Here is a 22644-nt window from a genome sequence, read left to right as displayed (position 1 = left end):
CTGATGGTGAGCGGATGAGAATAATGTCTAAAAAGGATATTTTGTTGTCTTTTTCAATTTCCACAGTGAATTTGATAGGAGGATATAGCTATTGATTTTAGCTAAAAAAAGTAGGTAAGGAATCTAAATTGTGAGGCCACAGAGCAAAAATATCATCTATATATCTAACCCAAAATGAAGGTTGAGGGTTTATAGATGAAAAAAGGATGTCTTCTAAATGCTCTAAATAAAAGTTGGCTAAAGCAAGGAAGAGTGGACTTCCCATTGCAGTTCCTTCTATTTGGTTGTAGAATTTTTTCTGACACAGGAAATATCTGGAATGCATCACGAATTTGAATAGTCTTACTATTTGAATTCGTGATGCATTACTTACTATTCTTGTGGGAAAATATCAGTAGGCAGTTGTAAAGTCTCTTTAAGAGGTATGTTTGTGAATAGGGATTCTACATCAAAGCTCACCGTAAGATGTAGGTTGTATGGAGACATTTCTTAATTTGTCTAAGAAATCTGACGAGTGCTTTAAAAAAGAATGAGAATTGCCTATACGCGATTTCAATAGGTTTGCTAAAGAATTGGCAATGCAGTAAGTAGGTGAATCAATACAGTCCACAATCAGACAGAGAGGAATGTCTTTTTTATGGATCTTAGGTAGACCATAAAACCTAGGAATTCTTGCAAAATGTATTTTTAACTTTTCTATGATGTCTGCATCTAAACTTATAACTTTATCTAGAAGGGAATTTAATTTCTTAAGTTGCCTGTTAGTGGGGTTGTGATCCAGTTCTTGGTAGGTTCAGCAATCTTGTAGTAAAAGAAATTTTTCTTTTAGTTTGAGGAATCCATATAGGACACACACAGACTCTTGCTGTTGGAAAATTTTTATTTTTTCATTTTTTTTATTTATGTTAAGCAACTTCCCACTATCTATATGACTGTTAGCCATATAGACAGTAAAACATGTAGAGGATATACATTTAGTATGAATAAACAATTGTATGCAAGTTAAAATCCTGGTAATTACCAATCAAGCAAATCTATCACAAAAAAACTTTTTTTTTGATAGATGTTTATCAAATGGATAATTTTATTTTGTATTGTGGGTCACCAGCAATCATGACTGTACTTCATGGTAATACAATGAAGTACAGTCATGATTGTACTTCATGGTAATACAATTACTGATGCAATAAAAGTTTTCACATAGTTAATTTGAAACAACTAACATTTTAATACTTAAATTTACACTTGGTACAAAAAAAAATCACAGCAAAGGGAGAATTAAAAAAAAAAACTAAAAAATTATTTGTATCCTATTTGGATAAGTGATAAAAATCTGCTTATTAGTTATTTGGTCATTCTTGCTTGAAACTGTTGTATATTATTAGTTTACTTCCAGTTTTGTGAAAGAATGCTTATTTAAAAAGCTATGCATGTTCATTTGTATTATCAAATACATCAAAGTATAATTGTACATCTTGTAATGTTAATTAGTTTTTACAGTAACTCAACACAAGCTTATGCAAGTGACAACAAAGTTTACAGAAAAGAAGGCAAATATTTTTGGAACTGATACTTTCTTTTTAGGTTCTATTAATCTTACACAAGGACCTGAAGTTCAAGGGGGCCCATTGCAGTTGTGAGGTCATCACATAAGATTATGGCAATGATGCAGAGGATCTTGATATGCAGAAATAAAGAAGTCATGATTCTATTTTATAATCCATATGAGACTTTGATCAGGTCTCATATGGATTATTGTGCACAGATTTGATCACCTGATTGTGTACAGATAATGGTGCACATGGCAGTGATGAGGATACATTAGAAAGGGTCCAGAGAAGATTGTCTAAGGTGATTACTGGTCTTTGAAATGTGGGGTATGAAGACAAGATTGAGGGAATGCAATTTGCAAAACCTCGTAAATAGGAGGAGAGAGAGGATATAATTGAAAATATAACCTGGTAACTATAAGGAGGATGTGAGGAGTAGGTTCTTTGCATGAGAATGGTTGGTGAGTAAAAAGCATTGGCATTACAATTGCACATGGAATGAGTTTAAAGCACAGTCTGATGAGCTTTATGTGTGAATCTCCCACAATATGATGAATCTATTTTCATAGAGGACTGGCATTAATAATAATAAACTTCATAAAGTTAACAGAACTACATTGAAAGATTTAATAATGGTTTCCTGATTGTCAAAATACTAATATCCCTGAGTGGGAGATCATATGGGCAGAAATCAAAAAATATATATCAGTGAGAAAAAAAAAAGTATTGATTTTTTAATGATCCAATGTTTCACATAAAGTGACTGTAGTATAGATGGTAAGGTAATACCATTCATTCTGAATCCTGTTTAGAATGTGAGGAACATTTAAATTTTTTCTCCTGAATTCTTTCTCCTTTCCTAACAACACAGCCAGGTAATTACTACCTTATAGAGCAAATCAGGTTTGTGAAAGCAAAATTTATTTATTAGGCTGTAATAGGCATTGATTGCAATTATTACTGAAGCAAGATCAGTATATTATGTTTGTTATCGATTTATTAACTGCATTTGCGACACCAAAACTTTGTTATCTTCATATGGCCATTAACATGTTTCTGGGCCTAATACATAAAAGTAAGATGAGATGGAATGTTCCACTTAAGAGCTATTTTATGCCAGTTATTTCTACACATAACAACACTACATAACAAATGTTTTCCTATACAAACCATTTTTAAATATTTCATCTTATATGGAAGGGAGGGGGGGCTTATAATTTCAGTTCCTATTTAAAATTTGAGCAAGCATCCAATTAATGTTTATACCTTTATAACACTCAGGAAACTGTTTTCGGATAGAATTATTTTAAGTTTTTAATTGAATATACATAAACCTCTGTTCTGTGAAGAAAGTTTCAAAATATGTTTCTTATAATGCTTTGGTTAATAATTCTTACATATATCTTACATTAATTACATTAATCAAAGTCACTCAGAAATTTACAAATTTATAACACCTTTTAAGTGATATGGTAAATTACACAATAAAACAGTAGAAATTCTATTCCCTAGAACTTTCATAAATATATATGTATGTATATATATATACAATAAAATTATAACATAAATTATATGCCTAAATTATTTATACACACAAGGCAAATAATTACAAAAGGTGCATATCAATAATTAAAATATTTGCAGTTTGGCAAATTCATGTTATTCAATCAAATCATATCTCTTTATCACATTCTCAAAAACATGTTATTTTTTAATTTTAGAAATTTCTCCAAGTTACTGATATTATTAAATTACAAAATGAGCAACATAACAAATATTAAGAGAAGCTAAGCTGACTTTTGTATAATTTTCTTTGCAATTTTTGTTCTTTCTGACATTGGTATTCTTTGTAAATGGTACTGGAATGCATGTCCAAGATCAACTGCAGCTTATTAATAATTTCTTGTGCTGTACGTATGTCAGTTTCAAATATATGATTTTTATATCCCTGGCCAGTGTGGCACACCAGTTTTAACACAGCTTTTCCTACATCTAGGAAGAAAAAGATATATATATATATTACTCATCATCATAAATCTTTAACTTTTTAATCAATAAAACTAGATTAGGGAAGGCAACATGACAATTACTGCAACTGTAAAGTCTAGAAACTTTCCAATATTAGCTGAGCTTATATTTTGGTTTTCTAAGACACTACTAATTGTATCAATTCACTCAAACCTTAGTCTTCCTCGGGATGTTTTTCCTGCATCATTCTGTTTATTGTCATTTTATATTATTTATTATTTATTATTATTTTATATCATTCCGTTTTAAATGACCATACTATCTGACATTAGCTCTGTTCACAATATCATATTTTTCTAATATCTTCATTTTTATCATGATTCTAATATAGATGCCATCTATTCATTCTCCTAAGCTAAAAAATAGGTTCAAATTGAGAAACTAATTTGGTAGTCTTGGCAGTTGGGCTGAAGTTCTCATAATGAAAGTCTCCCAAATTTGGGGCAGTTTCATGCACCCAAATTTGTTGAGGTTAGGAACGTTTTTTAGAGCTGCTGAAGATTCTTTGAATAATCTTTCGTATTTAAACTTGCTGCGATGGATTATTTTTGTTTTCTATCAACGAATTTTATGGTGGGTATCTAAGGCATGGTCTGCCAACCCAGAGCGGCTGTACTGGTGAAACCGGATGTAGTCTTGGTGTTCTGAAATCCTGATATTTGTTGTTCTGCCTGTTTGGCCAAAGTAGGACAATTTGCAGCTGCAAGGGACCTGGTATACACCAGGTAGGTCTAGGGGAAGTGGTTGGTCTTTGGTAGAGCGGATAAGGGATGCCAACTTTTTATATGGTCTGTAACAGGAAGTAAGGTCATATTTTTTGAGGATATTAGTTATTTTTTCAGAGGTGCCCTGGATGTAGGGGATAGTGATAGACTTGGTGTAGTCTTTATTGTGGAGGGGGATTGTGGTTTACAGGTTTTAGTATTTTTTAGATTTTTTTGGGGTTATAGCCATTGGCTAAGAAAGTGTTGAGGATGTGGTTTAGTTCCATAGTCAGGGCCTTGTCATCTGAGCAGATTAATTTTGCCCTGTTATATAGTGTTTTTATCACCCCATATTGTTGTGAGGGGGGGGGGGAATTGCTGGTGAATGTATCTGCCAGTGTGGGTGGGTTTTCTGTAAACAGAGAAAACCAAAGATCCATCAAGCTGGCGGGTGATTAAAGTGTCTAGGAAGGGGAGGGTGTTGTTTTCCTCTTTTTCTAAGGTGAACTGGATTCTGGGATGTTGGTTGTTTAAGTGTGTTAGGAAGGAGTGGAGTGTGTCTGAGCCATGTGGCCAAATAGCAAACACATCATCCACATAACGAAGCCAAATAGTGGGTTTTTGTGGGGCGGAGTTTAAGGCTTCAAATGTCTCCATAAAGAAATTGGCCAAGGGTGGCGAAAGTGGTGAACCCGTGGCTGTCCCCTCTATCTGTTTGTAGAACTTTCCTTGCCAAACGAAATAGCCTGAGTTCATTGTGAACTGAAATAGGGCTGAGATATCGGGAGGAAACTTGGCTTGGATGAGCTCAAGGGTTTCTTTGAGTGGGACATTAGTGAATAGGGAGGAGACGTCAAAACTGACCATTATGTCAGTGTGTTGGAGTGTGAGGTTTTCTATACTGGCTTTAAAGTGGGCTGAGTTTTTTATGTGTGATGGTGTGTTGCCAGTGTAGTGTGTGAGCGTTTTGGCTAAATGTTTGGCTAATTTATATGTGGGGGAATCAATGCCATCCACTGTGGGATGCAATGGCACATTTTGTTTATGTATTTTTGGGAGTCCATATAATCGGGGGGGTCTCGAGTTATAAGGTTTAAGTTTGTTGGTGACTTCCACAGGCCAAGAAGTGACCTTCTTAAGGAGTCTGTGGATAGTTCTAATCTGAGAGTTGGTCGGATTATATTCAATGGGGAGGTAAGTAGTACGGTCTCATATTAAAGAATTTAGCTTACCTTTGTAGTCTTTTTGATTGAGTACCACAGTGGCGCTTCCCTTATCAGCTTTGGTGATTACTATTTTTTTGTTGTTTTTTAATTCTTGTAGGGCTGTATATTCGTTTTTGGATAAGTTGGATTTCGGAGGTTTGGCTTTAGTGAGAACACCGACTACATCCAGTCTCACGTTGTTGGCGATATGGTTAGGCAGGTTGCGAATTCCACGCTCTATTTGGATCATGATTTCTTCAGCAGGTATCCTTTTTGGAGCTAGGACGAAATTGTGACCACGTGAAAGTGCGGTGAGTGCTTCAGGCTTTAAAACTGCCGACGAGAGGTTGACTACTGTGTTAAGTGGTGGCTGGGGTACAGAAGTAGAAGTCTTTGTCAGGTTTTCGTATTTTTTCACTTGCCGACTACGTATTTTTTCGAATTCCTTTCTTGCTGATGTGCATGAGATGTCATGAAGTATAGACCATAGATCAAGGCCGAGTGTGTTAGAAAGCTCTTCCTCTAGCGCCCATAAGGTTTTGTTTTCGTCGGCAAGGAGAACGCGCGTCGCGGTAATTTGTTCTCTTAACAGGGCGAAGCTAGTGCGGTTATAAATGCGTAGAGCTTTCTCGGAAGTGAAACGGTGCTTCAATTTGACACAGTTGGGGATCACTTTGTTATCCTGGCAGCATTTTAGGAACGTCAGAACGTCAAACAAAACCTTACGGGCGCTAGAGGAAGAGCTTTCTAACATGGTCTATATTTCATGACATCTCATGCACATCGACAAGAAAGGAATTCGAAAAAATACGAAAACCTGACAAAGACTTCTACTTCTGTACCCCAGCCACCACTTAACACAGTAGTCAACCTCTCGTCGGCAGTTTTAAAGCCTGAAGCACTCACCACACTTTCACGTGGTCACAATTTCGTCCTAGCTCCAAAAAGGATACCTGCTGAAGAAATCATGATCCAAATAGAGCGTGGAATTCGCAACCTGCCTAACCATATCGCCAACAACGTGAGACTGGATGTAGTCGGTGTTCTCACTAAAGCCAAACCTCCGAAATCCAACTTATCCAAAAACGAATATACAGCCCTACAAGAATTAAAAAACAACAAAAAAATAGTAATCACCAAAGCTGATAAGGGAAGCGCCACTGTGGTACTCAATCAAAAAGACTACAAAGGTAAGCTAAATTCTTTAATACGAGACCGTACTACTTACCTCCCCATTGAATATAATCCGACCAACTCTCAGATTAGAACTATCCATAGACTCCTTAAGAAGGTCACTTCTTGGCCTGTGGAAGTCATCAACAAACTTAAACCTTATAACTCGAGACCCCCCCGATTATATGGACTCCCAAAAATACATAAACAAAATGTGCCATTGCATCCCACAGTGGATGGCATTGATTCCCCCACATATAAATTAGCCAAACATTTAGCCAAAACGCTCACACACTACACTGGCAACACACCATCACACATAAAAAACTCAGCCCACTTTAAAGCCAGTATAGAAAACCTCACACTCCAACACACTGACATAATGGTCAGTTTTGACGTCTCCTCCCTATTCACTAATGTCCCACTCAAAGAAACCCTTGAGCTCATCCAAGCCAAGTTTCCTCCCGATATCTCAGCCCTATTTCAGTTCACAATGAACTCAGGCTATTTCGTTTGGCAAGGAAAGTTCTACAAACAGATAGAGGGGACAGCCACGGGTTCACCACTTTCGCCACCCTTGGCCAATTTCTTTATGGAGACATTTGAAGCCTTAAACTCCGCCCCACAAAAACCCACTATTTGGCTTCGTTATGTGGATGATGTGTTTGCTATTTGGCCACATGGCTCAGACACACTCCACTCCTTCCTAACACACTTAAACAACCAACATCCCAGAATCCAGTTCACCTTAGAAAAAGAGGAAAACAACACCCTCCCCTTCCTAGACACTTTAATCACCCGCCAGCTTGATGGATCTTTGGTTTTCTCTGTTTACAGAAAACCCACCCACACTGGCAGATACATTCACCAGCAATTCCCCCCCCCCCTCACAACAATATGGGGTGATAAAAACACTATATAACAGGGCAAAATTAATCTGCTCAGATGACAAGGCCCTGACTATGGAACTAAACCACATCCTCAACACTTTCTTAGCCAATGGCTATAACCCCAAAAAAATCCAAAAAATACTAAAACCTGTAAACCACAATCCCCCTCCACAATAAAGACTACACCAAGTCTATCACTATCCCCTACATCCAGGGCACCTCTGAAAAAATAACTAATATCCTCAAAAAATATGACCTTACTTCCTGTTACAGACCATATAAAAAGTTGGCATCCCTTATCCGCTCTACCAAAGACCAACCACTTCCCCTAGACCTACCTGGTGTATACCAGGTCCCTTGCAGCTGCAAATTGTCCTACTTTGGCCAAACAGGCAGAACAACAAATATCAGGATTTCAGAACACCAAGACTACATCCGGTTTCACCAGTACAGCCGCTCTGGGCTGGCAGACCATGCCTTAGATACCCACCATAAAATTCGTTGGAAGAAAACAAAAATAATCCATCGCAGCAAGTTTAAATACGAAAGATTATTCAAAGAATCTTCAGCAGCTCTAAAAAAGTTCCTAACCTCAACAAATTTGGGTGCATGAAACTGCCCCAAATTTGGGAGACTTTCATTATGAGAACTTCAGCCCAACTGCCAAGACTACCAAATTTGCCCGCAAGAGGGCACCATTAGGACTTTAGGAACAAAATTAGTTTCTTACTTTCTTCCTCATTTGCTTTGTTAGTTCCTTAGTGCACATACCATATCTTTATGTTCCTGAAGATGGCAATGTGACATTGCCGAAATATAGAAGTGATTCATTAAAGTTATCTTTAATTAAATACTTCATATGCGTTATTAATTCCGTAAATTAATTACCAGTTATCTCTAACCAACGTATAAGTCTTACTACTAGAATTAGGTTCAAATTGGTTTGAAGAATATCTTATATATTGCTAGTTAAATGTTTCAGATAATTCTGCTCTAATTATTCCATATATGTTTTTTTTAAGTTGGCTCATCACTATATCAGCTTTGCTTATTCTATTATTTATTTATATATTTCTTTTCATTGCTGTCTTCAACATCATTCTCATTGAGAATGCAGTTGATGTTTTCCCATGTTCCTGGCTATTTTAAATAAAAATAAAAACAGCTTTTGTCACAGCAGATATTCAATTTAGTTAATGAGTTCTGAAGACTTGTACTGGATAGATTTAGGAGTATAACAACATATGCATATTCAATACTTTTAATTTTAACATCGGCTTAATGTTACTTTCAATAGACTGTGACGGCATGTACATCATAATGCACCCTATCTTACAACTGATTTTACATTAAACCATCTTTCTGTACATCCTTCTATAGTCAACTCTCAGCATAGCAACTGCGTATAACAACTCAATCACTATAATTCATTGGAAAGTCCAAACAAAGCATCATAGATAGATTACTATTCTGCTAAAAGAAATTCACAACAGCAAACCATCCATTCCCATGGCCTATGAGTTTGTTGTATTCTAACTGCTGATTTACAACTTAAGTATGAGATACTGTACAAATTACTCTATATAATGTAATGTATCATTGCATCATATAGTCGAGAGTTTAACGAAGTTGTACCAGCCGGGTGCGAACATAAAGGACGTCAGTGAATCTATTCGAGTGCAAAAACAGAGGGTGAAAGAGAGGATAATCGTGGCAGGAACAAATGATTTGAAAGAGGACAAAATGGAAATGATAGAGGATGTGAGGGAATTACTTGAGGTAGCAAAAGAGAAGAGTGAGAGAGTTAGGATGGCAAGTATCTTACCGCGGTATGACAGCAAAGTGTTTAGAAGGAGGGCCATAATTGCCAATGACTTTATGCATGGGTTATGCATGGAGAGTGGTGTGGAATTTGTGGATGTGTGGAATGAGTTTGATGGGCAAAAGGACCTATATAAGATGGATGGGTTACATTTGAATGGAGTTGGTGTACGGAGGCTTGAAAAAGTGTTGATGAATGATGTGGAAGTGGATGTACAGACTCAGGGAAACCAGATTTATTAAGAGGGGGGGTAGATATGCAGACTTTAGGGAGGCAGTTGAGTGTATGAATGAGTATATTATGCCCGAGCGAGTACGAAGGACAACAAATCAGAATGGGATAGTTAGTATAAGGCATCAAAGTAGGGATGGGACAAATGGGCTTCTGCAATTCATGTACACTGCCAGGAGTATTAGGAACAAGAAGGAAGAGTTTTTGGCCTTGGTTGGCACTTCCAGGCCACAGGTTGTTGGTATTAGTGAAACATGGCTGACAGAAGATGATAAAGCTAGTGGGATTGAATGCGACAGGTATAGCGTGTTCAGGAGTGACAGGGTGAATAAAAAGGAGGGAGGAGTGTTATTGATGATAGCTGATGAGCTGCAGCCAAGGAGTATAGAAGGTGAACTGCAGGATAGAGAAAAGAGCACATTTGAGGCTGTTTGGTGTGAGATAGAATCTAGCAGAACAAAATATACAATTGGGTGCTGCTATAGACCAGGTGATGGAATAGATGGTGGGGATAGTATGCATAGGCAAATAGAAGAAATGAGTGGAAGGAGGGTAATTATTATGGGTGATTTCAATTATGGTAACATTGACTGGAAAGAGGAGAGGGCACATGGGAGGAAGGAATTGGATTTTATGCGGTTATTAAGGGACAACTATCTTCGGCAACATGTAGTGGAAAATACCAGGGGGCAGAGGGTGCTGGACCTAGTAATTGCAACTGAGAATGTGGCTGTAATGAACATGACCATGTTGCCACCAATTGGTGAGAGTAACCATAAGCGGTCATGACTTGGGAGGTGGCTAAAGGAGTGGAATTTACAATTAAGACAGGGTACATGTGGAATTACCAGGCTGGTAAGTATGACAAGCTTAGGTGTGTGCTTGGCTCAGTGCCATGGCATGTAAAACTGCAAGGGCTGGATGTTGATAGTGCATGGGAGGTGGTTAAGAACTGTTTGCAGGAGGCAATGGTTGACTGTATGCCAAGAGTCCGAATAATAAATCAAGTAGGGGTTAAATGGATGAATAACACTATTAAGCTTGAGCTGCAAAAAAAGAAACAATTGTGGAGGGAATTTAAGGAGAAAGGTGACCATCAGGCATAGGAACAGTATAAAGCTCAGGCCAGGATGGTAACAAGGGTGGTAAGAAAAGCAAAAGCGGATTACGAAAGAAAATTGGCTATGCAGGCTAAAGAGAATCCCAAACAGTTTTTTCAATATGTTGCAAGTAAAAGGAAAAATGCTCATGGTAGAATGATCTTAAAAAATGCTGAGGGTAGGGAGGTAACCAAATCAGTCGATATTGTGGAATTACTGAGCGAGCACTTTGCAAGAGTATATCATCCAGGTGGTGACTTTGCAGGAATGGAAGAACCAACAGCTTATACTGGAATTGTGATGAATGAAGTAGAGGTAACTAGTCTATTACAGAACCTCAATGTCAATACATCTGTGGGATTGGATGCTATACCAGCTCATGTTGTACGTGAAGCGGTTAAAGAATTGTCAGTGCCCTTGACCATTTTGTTTAATTTGAGCCTCGGCTCTGGGTCAGTCCCAAGGGGGTGGAAAGAGGGGAAAATAGTTTCGCTGCACAAAGGTGGTTCCAAGGCTGCTGTTGAAAATTACCGGCCAATCAGCATAACAGGAATCATTATCAAGGTCTTAGAGAAAATAGTCAAGAGGAAAATACAAGATTGGATACAAGAAAATGGGATACTGTATCGGGGACAGCATGGTTTTGTGAAGGGTAGGTCATGCCTCAGTAACTTGCTCACGTAATATAACACAGTGACGGCTGAACTGGATAAGGGTAATGGGTTTACAGTGATTCTACTGGACCTTTCTAAGGCCTTTGACAGGATACCACATGGAATTCTAATCAGTAAATTGCAGCATATGGGGATGGACATAGGGTTGGTAAGATGGATAGGAGGGTGGTTGACGGAGAGATATCAGAGAGTGGTTTACTCAGGAGTAGAGTCCACAAGACAGCCTGTGACTAGTGGTGTGCCACAAGGATCTGTTCTTGGACCACTGCTGTTTAATTTGTTCATTAATGATATAGGAAAGGATCTGAGAGGAACAGTTCATTTGTTTGCAGATGATGCAAAGTTGGGTAGGGCAATAGTGAATGCAGATAACATCAAAATTTTGCAGGATGATTTGGATAGATTGGAGGTCTGGGCTAAGGAGAATTGATGTCAATTTAATGTGGCAAAATATAAGGTTATGCATTTTGGGGTGAAAAGATTGGCAGCAGTCTACTGCATTGGTGGAACTGTGCTCCAGGAAATTGATGAGGCACGAGATTTAGGAGTGTTGGTGGATAAGGAATTAAAATTTAGGGGACACATTGCAAAAGTGGAGAAATCAGCTAATCAAATCACTTGGTTGCTGAAGAATACGTTGACAAGCAGGTTATTGTTCCTCTGTATCGAGTCTTGATAAGACCCCATCTCGACTACTGTGCTCAGATTTGGTCACCTAGGTTTCTTCTTGATGGGGAGGAGGTGGAGAGGATCCAGAGGCGAGTGACCAAGATGATAGCAGGTCTGTGGAATGAACCTTATGAGAACAGGTTGAGGATTTGTGGGTTGCAAAAATTGGTTGATAGGCGGAGGAGGGGAGATATGATTGAGACATTCAAATTACTGAAGGGTTTCTATAAAATTAATTCAGAAGATATTTTTGAGAACAGGGCTGGTTGTGGGAGGACTAGGGGACATCCATGGAAACTGGGCAAAAGTGTGGTTAGTAAAGGTGTTAGAGCTGGGTTCTTTACTTTTAGAGCAGTGAATGAGTGGAATGCGCTGGATGCTGTGACAGTGAATGAGTTTAAGGCGAGGTATGATAGATACTGTATGAATGTCGAATAGTTGTGATGAATATGATTTGAGGCCTCCCTCGATGTCTAATGACTCCCTGGAGTTGCCCATAATAATAGTAATAATAATAACTGTAGTGTTTTGAACAACCTTTTTTTGGACATCTTACATCTTTTCTAAATATACAAAACTTGAAATAACATAGATCCCATGAGTTCTCAATTATGTGTCTTAAAGTAAATATCTGGTCCTGACAACCATTCTGTGGGCTGAATCTGGCTTGCTCTTCCTGAAATTCTTTTCCACCATTTTTCTTAGCCTCTTTTTCAAGTATGCTTGTATAAATCTTACCCAGAATACTCAACAGAGAGAGAGAGAGATTATTCTATAATTGTTATATTGTTTTATTTGCCTTTTTTACAGAATGGTACTATGTAAACTCTTCATGGAACTTAAAATGCTGATTTATCTTATACTTGCATATTTGTGGTTGAATAGCATCTATTCCAGCAGGCTTTCCATGTTTCATCACCTCATTTAAGAATTTTTTTCAAAATAATTACTCCAATGACCACACTGGATTTGAACTTTGAATATGATTCGTCAACATCTGTTTGACTCTTCTTTCCAAATTTCTAATTTTATTTCTACAGCCCCTCCCAAACATACTGTCATCTTTGTGATAGTTACGTTCATCCCAATGTTTTTCCATGACTTTTGATTAGTTACACTGAACTTTTTTTTTTTAAACACATAGCTTTATTACATGTTCTCTGTATTCTCTGAGTGCACTTGCTAAATTACTTGCCAAGAACTTTCAATATGATTTCTTCTTTTTCTGGGCTATATCATAAACTTTGTGTGTCCATCCACCATGAAGCATCGATTTTTTTCCCTTGCAGACTTCATAACATATCTACATACTCATGGGAATAAAATGTGATGGTTATAGCATTTTTCAAAAAGACAGAAAACATAAGAGGATGTGGGATATTAATGAAGATTTCAGAAGCGTTGTATTCTCTCAATGTAGAACTTGAAGAAAGAAGTAATGATAATGGCTTTGTGGCCATTTGGTTTGAGATTGAGGTAAACACAAATTTTAGATATTTAATGAGATGTTGCTACAAGCCAGGGAATGCAAAGCAGGATGATGATGAAATATTCAGACAGATGAGACTGGTGGGCAGCAGGTGGGTGATAATAATGGATGACTTTAACTGTGGCAGCATTGAATGAAAGCAATATTGCCATAGGAAATATCATGTGTGAGTAAGGAGATGGAATTCCTTGAGCTACTTAGGGACAACTATTTTATGCAGCATACAGTTGAAGCAACATGTGGGACTGGGATGTCAGACTTATCTTACAGAGTGATAACAGAGGATGTCACTATGATGCCACCAATTGGAGAGTGATCCTGTGGTTTTAACATGGGGAGTGGCTAGGGATGTACAAGCTTCACAGAGCAAGAGAGATGTGGAATTACACAGCATGAAACTATTATAAGGACCTCTGTTAGAAAAGGGTATATTGTGGAATTACAAGGCTGGTGATTACGAGGAGCTCAGGAGACAGCTTGCAGCTGTAGTATGAAATGAGGAGTGGAGTGGAAAGGAGATCAATGCAACTTGGGGGATAATCAAAAACTATCTAGTGGAAGCAGGGCTGGTCCGAGAGTATCTGATGCCCCCAAGCAAAGAAAATTTAGGTGCCCCTATACATTGTCTCTCTCTCTCTATATATATAGTCATACTCACACAAACGTAAGCCTTGAAGTCTTAGCGTCCCTAGGCTTGTGTAGAAAAAAGGCATTATGGAGGCAGCATAAGAGAAGTGGTAATAACCAATTCCATGGGGATTACAAAGACCATGCAAGGAGGATGACTTGCTTGGTAAGGGTAGCAAAAGTGAAGTATGAGCAGAAGTTGGCTAATGAAGCCAAAAAAGAATCCTTGAGAGTTCTTTCAATATGTAGCAAACAGAAAAAAGAATGATTATGGAAGGATGACATTGGTTGTAGAAAATGGTATAAGGACAACTGCTGCAGATGATATAATGGAGATACTTAATAAGCAGTTCATAACGGTATTTCATTCTTGTGAATGTGACATCATGGAGAGATTAATAGCAGTTGATGATAAGGTAAGTGAGCAAGAGGTGTATGGGGAATTGAGCAAACCTGATGTTAATAAGGTTCTGGGACTTGATAATATATCACGTATTCTGAAGGAACATGCGAAGGAGTTGACATCTGTCTTGACATTTTTTTTTAATATGAGTCTTGCATTGGGTCAAGTTCCAAAGGAGTGGAAGGAGGGCAAGACTGTGCTGCTTCATAAGGGAGATGATAGAACTCAAGCATCAAATTATAGGCCAAATTATATTAATCTGTGTGTCAAGTGTTGTGGTTAAGTTGTTGGAGAAGCTAGTGAGAACTAGGATACAGAATTGGATTGACAACATTAGTATTATCTTTAATGGGCAGCATGAATTTGCTAAAGGGAGGTCATGTTTTAATAATCTACTTACTTATTACAACGGCTCCTTGGATAGAGGAGAGGAATACACAGTGGGAGATCAGGGGTGAACGGAGGTCATTCCTGGAAGCTGTATAAAGGGTGTGAACAAGGGAGTGAGAAGCAGGTTTTTTGCAAGCAGACTTATGAATGATTGGCATGCCTTGTCTGAGAGTATGGTGTCTGCAGAGAATTTGAGTGTGTTTAAGGCATAGTATGATGAGCTGTGTGTGTGTGTGTGTGTGTGTGTGTGTGTGTGTGTGTGTGTGTGTGTGTGTGTGTGTGTGTGTGTGTGAGAGAGAGACAAAAGGACCTCCTAGATGAGTCTTTGATGCCATCGGGTCTTGGAATAATAATAATAACAAATCAGGAACAGATTGGTCATATGCAGTGGCTTCATCAGTTGAAGAGGAGAGAAATCAGCAGCAATTGGGATTGTAACTTATGGTGAGGTCAAATTGTATTCCTAAGGTTCAGAGGTTAAATAAAGTAAGAGTAAAATGGATAAATCATGAAATTATGCAAGAGCTTCTAAGAAAGAGTATATTATGGATGATGAGCTATAAAGGACATATATGAATATAGTAAGGAAAGAGAAATTGGCATATGAAAAAAGTTTGGCTGAAGCAGTAAAGCAAAATCCTAGAAAATTCTAGAGTTAGAATTTTCTAGGATTTTGAAAGAGTTAGTAGAAGAAAGGGTGAATATGGAAGACTAGTTTCTGAAGATGGAACAAGTCACATTTGTCAAAGATATAGTAGATATGTTCAATGAGTACTTTGATTTCGAATTTATATAGGAGATTAAGAGTGGTGTTGAACAACAACAGGAAGGAGAACAGAAGACTGATAGTTTAAAAATGAGAAGTATTTAGAATATTAAGTAATTTTGACATTAATAAAGTTGTGGGACTGGATGGGATATCACTACATATACCATGAGAATCTGCAAAAGAGCTGGCAGTACCCTTGATTTGGTTGTTCAACAGAAACAATCACAGAAGAATGGAAAAAAGGAAAAACAATGCCACTACATAAGGGAAAAATCCAAGTCAGTAGTGTCTAACTGTAAGCCAGTGTTTATATTAAAGTGTAGTGGTCAAGAAGGTATCATGAAGGCTGGTGTGAGAGAGAGAGAGAGAGAGAATGTCAACTTGGATTGATGAGAATGGAAATATTTCGAGGGAGGGCATGAGTTTGTTAATGGGGGGGGTTGTGCTTTGGTAACTTGATTATTGAAAGTTTATTTTTCACTTGGTTAGACTATAATAAATTTAATTTAATCCTTTATCCAAGTGTGAGCAAACAAGGTTGCCTGAAAATATCTTCAGGACTGAGGTAAGGTAGTACAACACTGGGTACCTCGAAGCAAAGGTGGACCAAGCTAACATTTAGCTTGGTTCACCTTTGCTCCCTTAATGCATAACATTATACATATCCACAAGGAGATGTGTTTTGCATTATGGGAGATACTGAGATAGGAGTGATGTTAGCTTGGTCCACCTTTGCTCCGAGTTTCCCAGTGTTGTACTACCTTACCTCACTCCTGAAGATATTTTCAGACGCAAACCTTGTTTGCTCACACTTGGATAGAGGATTAAACTAAATTTATTATATGTAACTTGATTATATTTTATAAGGTGATTAGTTTATTGAGGAGATGCTTATACTGTGATTTATCTGGATTTTGCTAAAGCATTTCATTTCAACAGTAGTTTATCATGCATACTGCATGATAAACTACTGTTGAAACTGAGCAGGATGGATAGTCATTTATTAGCTACAGGGATGGCTGATAGGAGTAAGCTGTGTGTCGAAGTGCAGTGTTCCAAAAGAGGAAGATGATGAGTGGGATACCACAGGGTTCTGTTTTGGAACCATTGCTGTTTAAATTTCATGGTGTCAAAGAAGATATTTAGTTGTTTATTGATGATGCTAAATTAGGAAGTTCTGACATGGTATTGTTATAAGACGATTTGAATAGGTTGTTGCTTTGGATTGAAGAATGGGGATGTCATTTCATTGTTGCCAAGTGTACAGTCATGCAGTTTAGCCAGAGAAGATGGAATGAGGTTTACAATATTGAAGGAACTTTGCTTTGGGAGGTGGAGGCGGCAAAGGATCTGAGGATCTTGGTGGATAGGGAACTAAAGTTCAGGGGACACATTGTGAAAGTTATAAGGGTTACCCAACATTAAATGTCTTCAGGGCAAGGTATGATAGTTATTGTGGTCTGTGAATGTTCAACCTCCCACAATGAGGCTTGCAAGTAATACTACATCTAATGGGTCTTCTTCAAGTAATACTACATCTAATGGTATATTTAAGTCTACAATTTATTAATCTAATTGTTCCTTGAATTTTTTTAATACCTTTCACATATCATTCATTTTTGTTTTCAATATTATGAGCATTTTTTATTCAGCTCAAAAGTAAATAGTGATTACTTCCTATTTCCAATTCTCAGTATGTTTTTGTATCCTGAAACAGCCTGAAGATATCCCTATCAACAATAACATAATCACTAAGATGAATGTATGCACATCTTTAGATTGGAACATGGTGTCAGTAATGACTAGTCCTAAACAGAATTTCAGTTGGTATTTACCATCATTATTAGCTTGACTCTTTTCTCCAGATTTTATCAAAACATTTCATTTTGGCTGCCCTCTCTAATGATTCAAAAAAACTCCTTTATTTAATTCCTTAATAGAACCTCTGTAATAAATCAGTTTCATTGTCATATTTCTCAATTTAAAATTTTCCACATCTCTATATCACTCTCCTTGCTAATCAAGAATTAATCTTCATGTTTAATGTTACGTTACTATTGCTACTCATTACGATGGAGGTAGCAGAGATGAAAATGCTTAGGTGGATGTGTGGTGTGACCAGAAAGGATCATCTGAGAAATGATTATGTAAGGAGAATGGTGCAAGTTACGAACTTAGGAGTGAAGATACAGGAGGCAGGTTGAGATGGTTTGGTTATGTGACTAGGAGGGAGGACGAGTATGTGGGAAGAAAGGTCATGCAGATGGATGTGCAGGAGAGGAGAAAGTGCAGGCAGCCAAAGAAGAGATGGAGGGAGCTGGTGGAGGAGGACCTGAGGATGGAGAACTTGGATGTGGTTACAGCCCAAGAGGATGTGGAGGAGACTCATTAGGAAACAGTGACCCTACTTACGTGGAATAAGCTGCAGAAGAAGAAGACAAAGACCATAGCTATTAGTTCATTTTCTTGATCACTATTGCTTGAATATATTATTTAGAAGTATCCCAACCTACTTTTTTAGTCTTGTTTGTGTTGGAAGCATCATATAATTCTTCTGATGGCTCTGTCTTTCTTTTCCAACAATGCTTTTCATGCTAATGGTGCACATCATCAGTAGCTGAGTTTATTTCAGTAGAAGTTTCACACTGTCAGCACATCCTCATTCATTCAGTATCCAAGAGGGTACTTAATGGAGCCCACTATGAGAAGAAAAGTAGTAGACACTGAATCAGAATCCCCAGTCAGTTCTTTGGCTTGCTTAAGCAACTCCTGAAGTGCTATATATTTGCCTTTTATTAGTGCTTTTGATGAACACTTTTACTGGCAGCAGTTTTTAGATGCACTCTCCTCTGAAACTAGGTACCAAGAATATCACAGTAGAGTTCAACAACTTATAAATAAAGTTTGAAGACACTTACTGTATTTTTTAGAAATAAATTCAGACGAAGCAATATCCTTCACTTTGTATGTGAAAGCTTTATGTTTAGTCCAAAACCGTGTTGGAGCTTTCTGCAAAAGAGGGGTAATTTCTATCTTCTCTCCCGATACTTCTACAAAAATAATAAAACCAACAGTTAACTTTTTAATTATATACTTCTCATCAAGTGAAGCTTATATTATAACAATTTTAATATTAACACAAACAGAAGCAATTCTTATCAAGGAGTACATTTCATCCTGTATGCAACAAAATACTACATAGCTGATTAGTTGAGGTAAAAATTGCTCACCTAGATAACAAAAGACAACACAAACACTTAATGAAAAGTAATCCTTAACACTTAGTGGAAAGAAAGCAACATAAAGCCAAGATAGCATGCAAACCACATAAGGTGAAGTTAATATAAGTTAATGAGTCTTCTTAGTATTACAGACAACGTAATGGAAAAATGAATTAGGAATTGTATCTAGATATTTTTGATAGAGACCACTTGTTGAGCATGGCACAGTATAGTGTGGTTTTTTTTTAAGGGGGGGGGGAAGAGATCAGTTACACAAATCTGCTTACTTTTTTTTTTTTTTTTCGTTGAATACACCAGTTCTCATCCGATCACCAAAGTTAAGCAGCGTTGAGCTCAGTTAGTACTTGGGAGGGCACCACTTGGGAATACCGAGTACCGTTGGCATAAATTTCTTTTAGATTAGAAGAATGAAAGAGATAAATGCAAGGCAAATCAGAGTAGGGGAAAGAGAGAGAGTTTTGGGAATAATAGGAGAGGAGAGAAATTTGTGATTGATAAAAGAGGAGAGAATGGAATTGGATATGGAAATGGAGAGAATGGAAACAGTAGGAGAGATGGAATGAGAGAGAGGTATGGCAGTGCTAGAAGAGGAGAGAATGGAATGAGAGAGAGGTATGGGAGTGCTAGAAGAGGAGAAAATGGAAACAGTAGGAGAGAGGGAATGAGAGAGGTATGGGAATGAAAGAAGAGGAGAAAATGGAAACAATAGGAGAGAGGGAATGGTAAGAGGTGTAATGTATGGGGGACTCGATGATCCGTGGTGTTCAAGATAGGATGCATGAGGAGTGTTTGCCAGGAGGAACGATAGAAAGGGTGGCAACAAATGACTTGAGTGGTGGTGTAAATAGGGCAGCGAGAGATATGAGATTCTTGCTTGAGATGGTACAAAAGAAGACACAGAGAGGAAAGATAGTGTGTGTGTTGCCTAGGTATGATAATGACGAACTGAGCAGAAGAGTGGTAATATTGAATGACATAACAGCTAGAATGTGGGACAAGAGAGGACTGGAATATGTGGATGCTTGGAGTGCGTTTGAGGACAGAGAAGAATTGTATGCAAGAGACCACTTACATTTGAATGAGGAAGGACGTAGGCATCTGGAGAGATTGCTGTTCTGAAAAAGTCAGTGTGTCCCAGGGAGGATGGTAGCAGGGGTGGCCTCTTGTGGAAATGGGTACTTGAGATAAGGGGGACAATATCAGGTAACACTGAGCCCAGTAGAGTCTAGAGGGGATAATGCTGGGTATAGAAACAACAGCATTTATATGCTATATACTAATGCCAGGAGTATCCGGAATAAGGGAGAGGAATTGGTGGCACAGATAGTAACAACCTGGCCAAAAATTATTGGGATCACTGAGACGTGGTTGACAGAAGAGGATATAATAACAGGAATAGAAATCGCTGGGTACAGCATTTTTCGGCAGGATAGGAAGGGAAAGTGTGGTGGTGGAGTACTGCTTATGATAATGACCTATGTCCTCTAAGAGTGGAGGCTTTGGAAGGCAGTGACGCTAATGATTTTGAAAGCATATGGTGTGAGGTAGAGGTAGGCAAGACAGGATATTTAGTAGGGTGTTGCTACAGACCCAGGAGTACAGAGGGTGGGGACCAGGAAATGTTTAGACAGTTGAGTTTGGCAAGTGCAAGAAGAATGATTGTTATGGGAGATTTTAACTACAGTAGTATAAACTGGGGAGAGGAAGATGCATGTAGCAATAAGGGAATGGAATTTCTAGAATTCTTGAGGGACAAATGTCTTAGGCAACATAATAGAGAGAACAAGAGGTTCAAGAATTTTGGATTTGGTTATAGCATCAGAAGAGTTGATAATAACTGAGATGACATCTCTCCTGCCAGTTGGAAAGAGTGACCATATGGTTTTGACTTGGAAAATGAATAGACATGCAGAAGTATCAAAGAGACGGGAACGTATGTGGAATTATAATAGTCTAAGACGTCAACTTGGAGAAGTTTCATGGAAGGAGGAATTGGAAGGCTGGGATATCATTAGTGCGTGGGAAATTATGAAAGAATATTTGTTAGCAGTAATGGTAAGTTGTATACCACGAGTGAACAAGAGGACACAATTTGGAGTAAAGTGGATGACAAACAATATTAAACAGGAATTGCATGCGAAAAAGAGGCTATAGAAGAGATATAAGAGACAGGAGAAGAGAAGATGCATGAAGAGTATAAGACACAGGCTAGAAGAATGAATAGTATGGTAAGGAAGACGAAACTAGAATATGAGAGGAGATTAGCCCTAAGATCCAAAGAAAATCCTAGGGAATTTTTTTTAGATAAGTGGGCAGTAGGAGGAGAAATGACTGTGTAAGAATGATATTGTGGGATAAAAATGGGAATAGAATGACTGATGCAGCAGACATAGTAGAATTGTTCAATGAACACTTTATTGGAGTATTTCATCCTGGAGAAGTCAGTTTTAATGCTAGAGGGATAGGGCAGATTCAAGGTTTAGAGGTACAGGAAGAGAGTGTGTTTCAAATACTGAGTAATCTAGATGTCAGTAAATCCCTGGGACTGGATGGTATTTCACCACGAGTTTTGAGAGAATGTGCTAGGGAACAGTGCCTTTGACCTGGCTTTTCAATGAAAGTCTGGCTGCTGGGAAGGTGCCCATGGAATGGAAGGAAGGTAACATAGTGCCATTGCATAAGAGTGGTAACAGACTGGAAGTGTCTAATTATAGACCAGTTGGTGTGTCACCAGTAGTTAGTAAGATCTTGGAGACAGTAGTGAAGGACCGTATACAGCATTGGGCAAATGAGGGTAATGTTATCTGCGAGAGTCAACATGAATTTGTGAAGGGGCGCTCTTGTTTTAGCAATATGCTAGCCTTTTATGATAAAGTTACAAGAACATTAGTTGAGGGAAAGGCATATACTGCCATTTTCTTAGACTTAGCAAAGGCATTTGACAGGGTGCCACATGATAAGCTGATATTTAAGTTGCAGCACATGGGTCTGGATGTCAGATTGGTCAACTGGATTCAGGATTGGCTGTCTGATAGGTATCAGAGAGTTGTGTATGGTGGGGCAGTTTCAAGGAAGCAGAGGGTTACAAGTGAGGTCCCCGGAGCTCAGTACTGGGACCTATATTGTTTAACCTTTATATCAATGACATTGTCAGTGGATTGCAAGGGGATATTCAGTTGTTTGCGGATGATGTGAAGCTGGGAAGGATTATTAATAATAGTGCAGATGTGGCAGCCCTGCAAGAGGATTTCAATAAGCTAGATAGATGGGCAAATGAATGGGAGTGTCGGTTTAATGCAGCAAAATGTAAGGTCTTGAGGTTTGGGAAACATCAATGGGACACTGCATACTCTATGGGAGGAGTTATACTGGAGGAAGTAGGGGAGACAAGAGATCTGGGGTTGATGATTGATAGAAACCTGAAATTTATGGGACATATTGCAAAGGTGGTGAAGGTAACACAGAGGATTGCTGCAATAATGAGAAGGACGCTGACCTGTAGAGATAAAACAGTTATCATTCTGTTGTATAAGATCCTGAGCAGACCACACTTGAACTATTGTTCTCAGATTTGGTTTCCAGGATTTGAAGGGGATAAATTAACTGTGGAAAGTGTACAAAGGCAGATAACAAAGATGGTTGCAGGACTGTACAATGATAGTTATGAGGATCGGCTGA

The 22644-nt window shown here is 38.1% G+C and overlaps 1 protein-coding gene across 3 annotated transcripts in view; it reads right to left on the bottom strand.

Annotated features, from left to right (window-relative positions):
- Positions 1–3056: 3056 nt before the first annotated feature.
- Positions 3057–22644, bottom strand: part of Sin1 (SAPK-interacting protein 1) — a 316670-nt gene continuing 297082 nt past the window's right edge. For 2 of the 3 annotated variants that reach the window (XM_090397180.1, XM_090397181.1), the window contains 2 exons: positions 18643–18774; positions 3057–3542 (listed from right to left, as the gene is read on the bottom strand). In XM_090397180.1, coding sequence (XP_090253306.1) covers positions 3328–3542; positions 18643–18774 — 347 coding nt within the window. In that variant the 3' untranslated portion in view covers positions 3057–3327. The remainder of the gene's footprint in view (positions 3543–18642; positions 18775–22644) is intronic. The other variant, XM_090397182.1, reaches the window with a different exon arrangement.

The sequence above is a fragment of the Typopeltis vanoorti genome, chromosome 8 (genome assembly GCF_054136105.1).
Source record: "Typopeltis vanoorti isolate ZY-2024b chromosome 8, IOZ_Tvanoo_1.0, whole genome shotgun sequence".
Lineage (NCBI taxonomy): Eukaryota > Metazoa > Arthropoda > Arachnida > Uropygi > Thelyphonidae > Typopeltis > Typopeltis vanoorti.
Note: the sequence above shows the minus strand (reverse complement) of the source record. Positions and strands in the feature narration are given on the sequence as shown.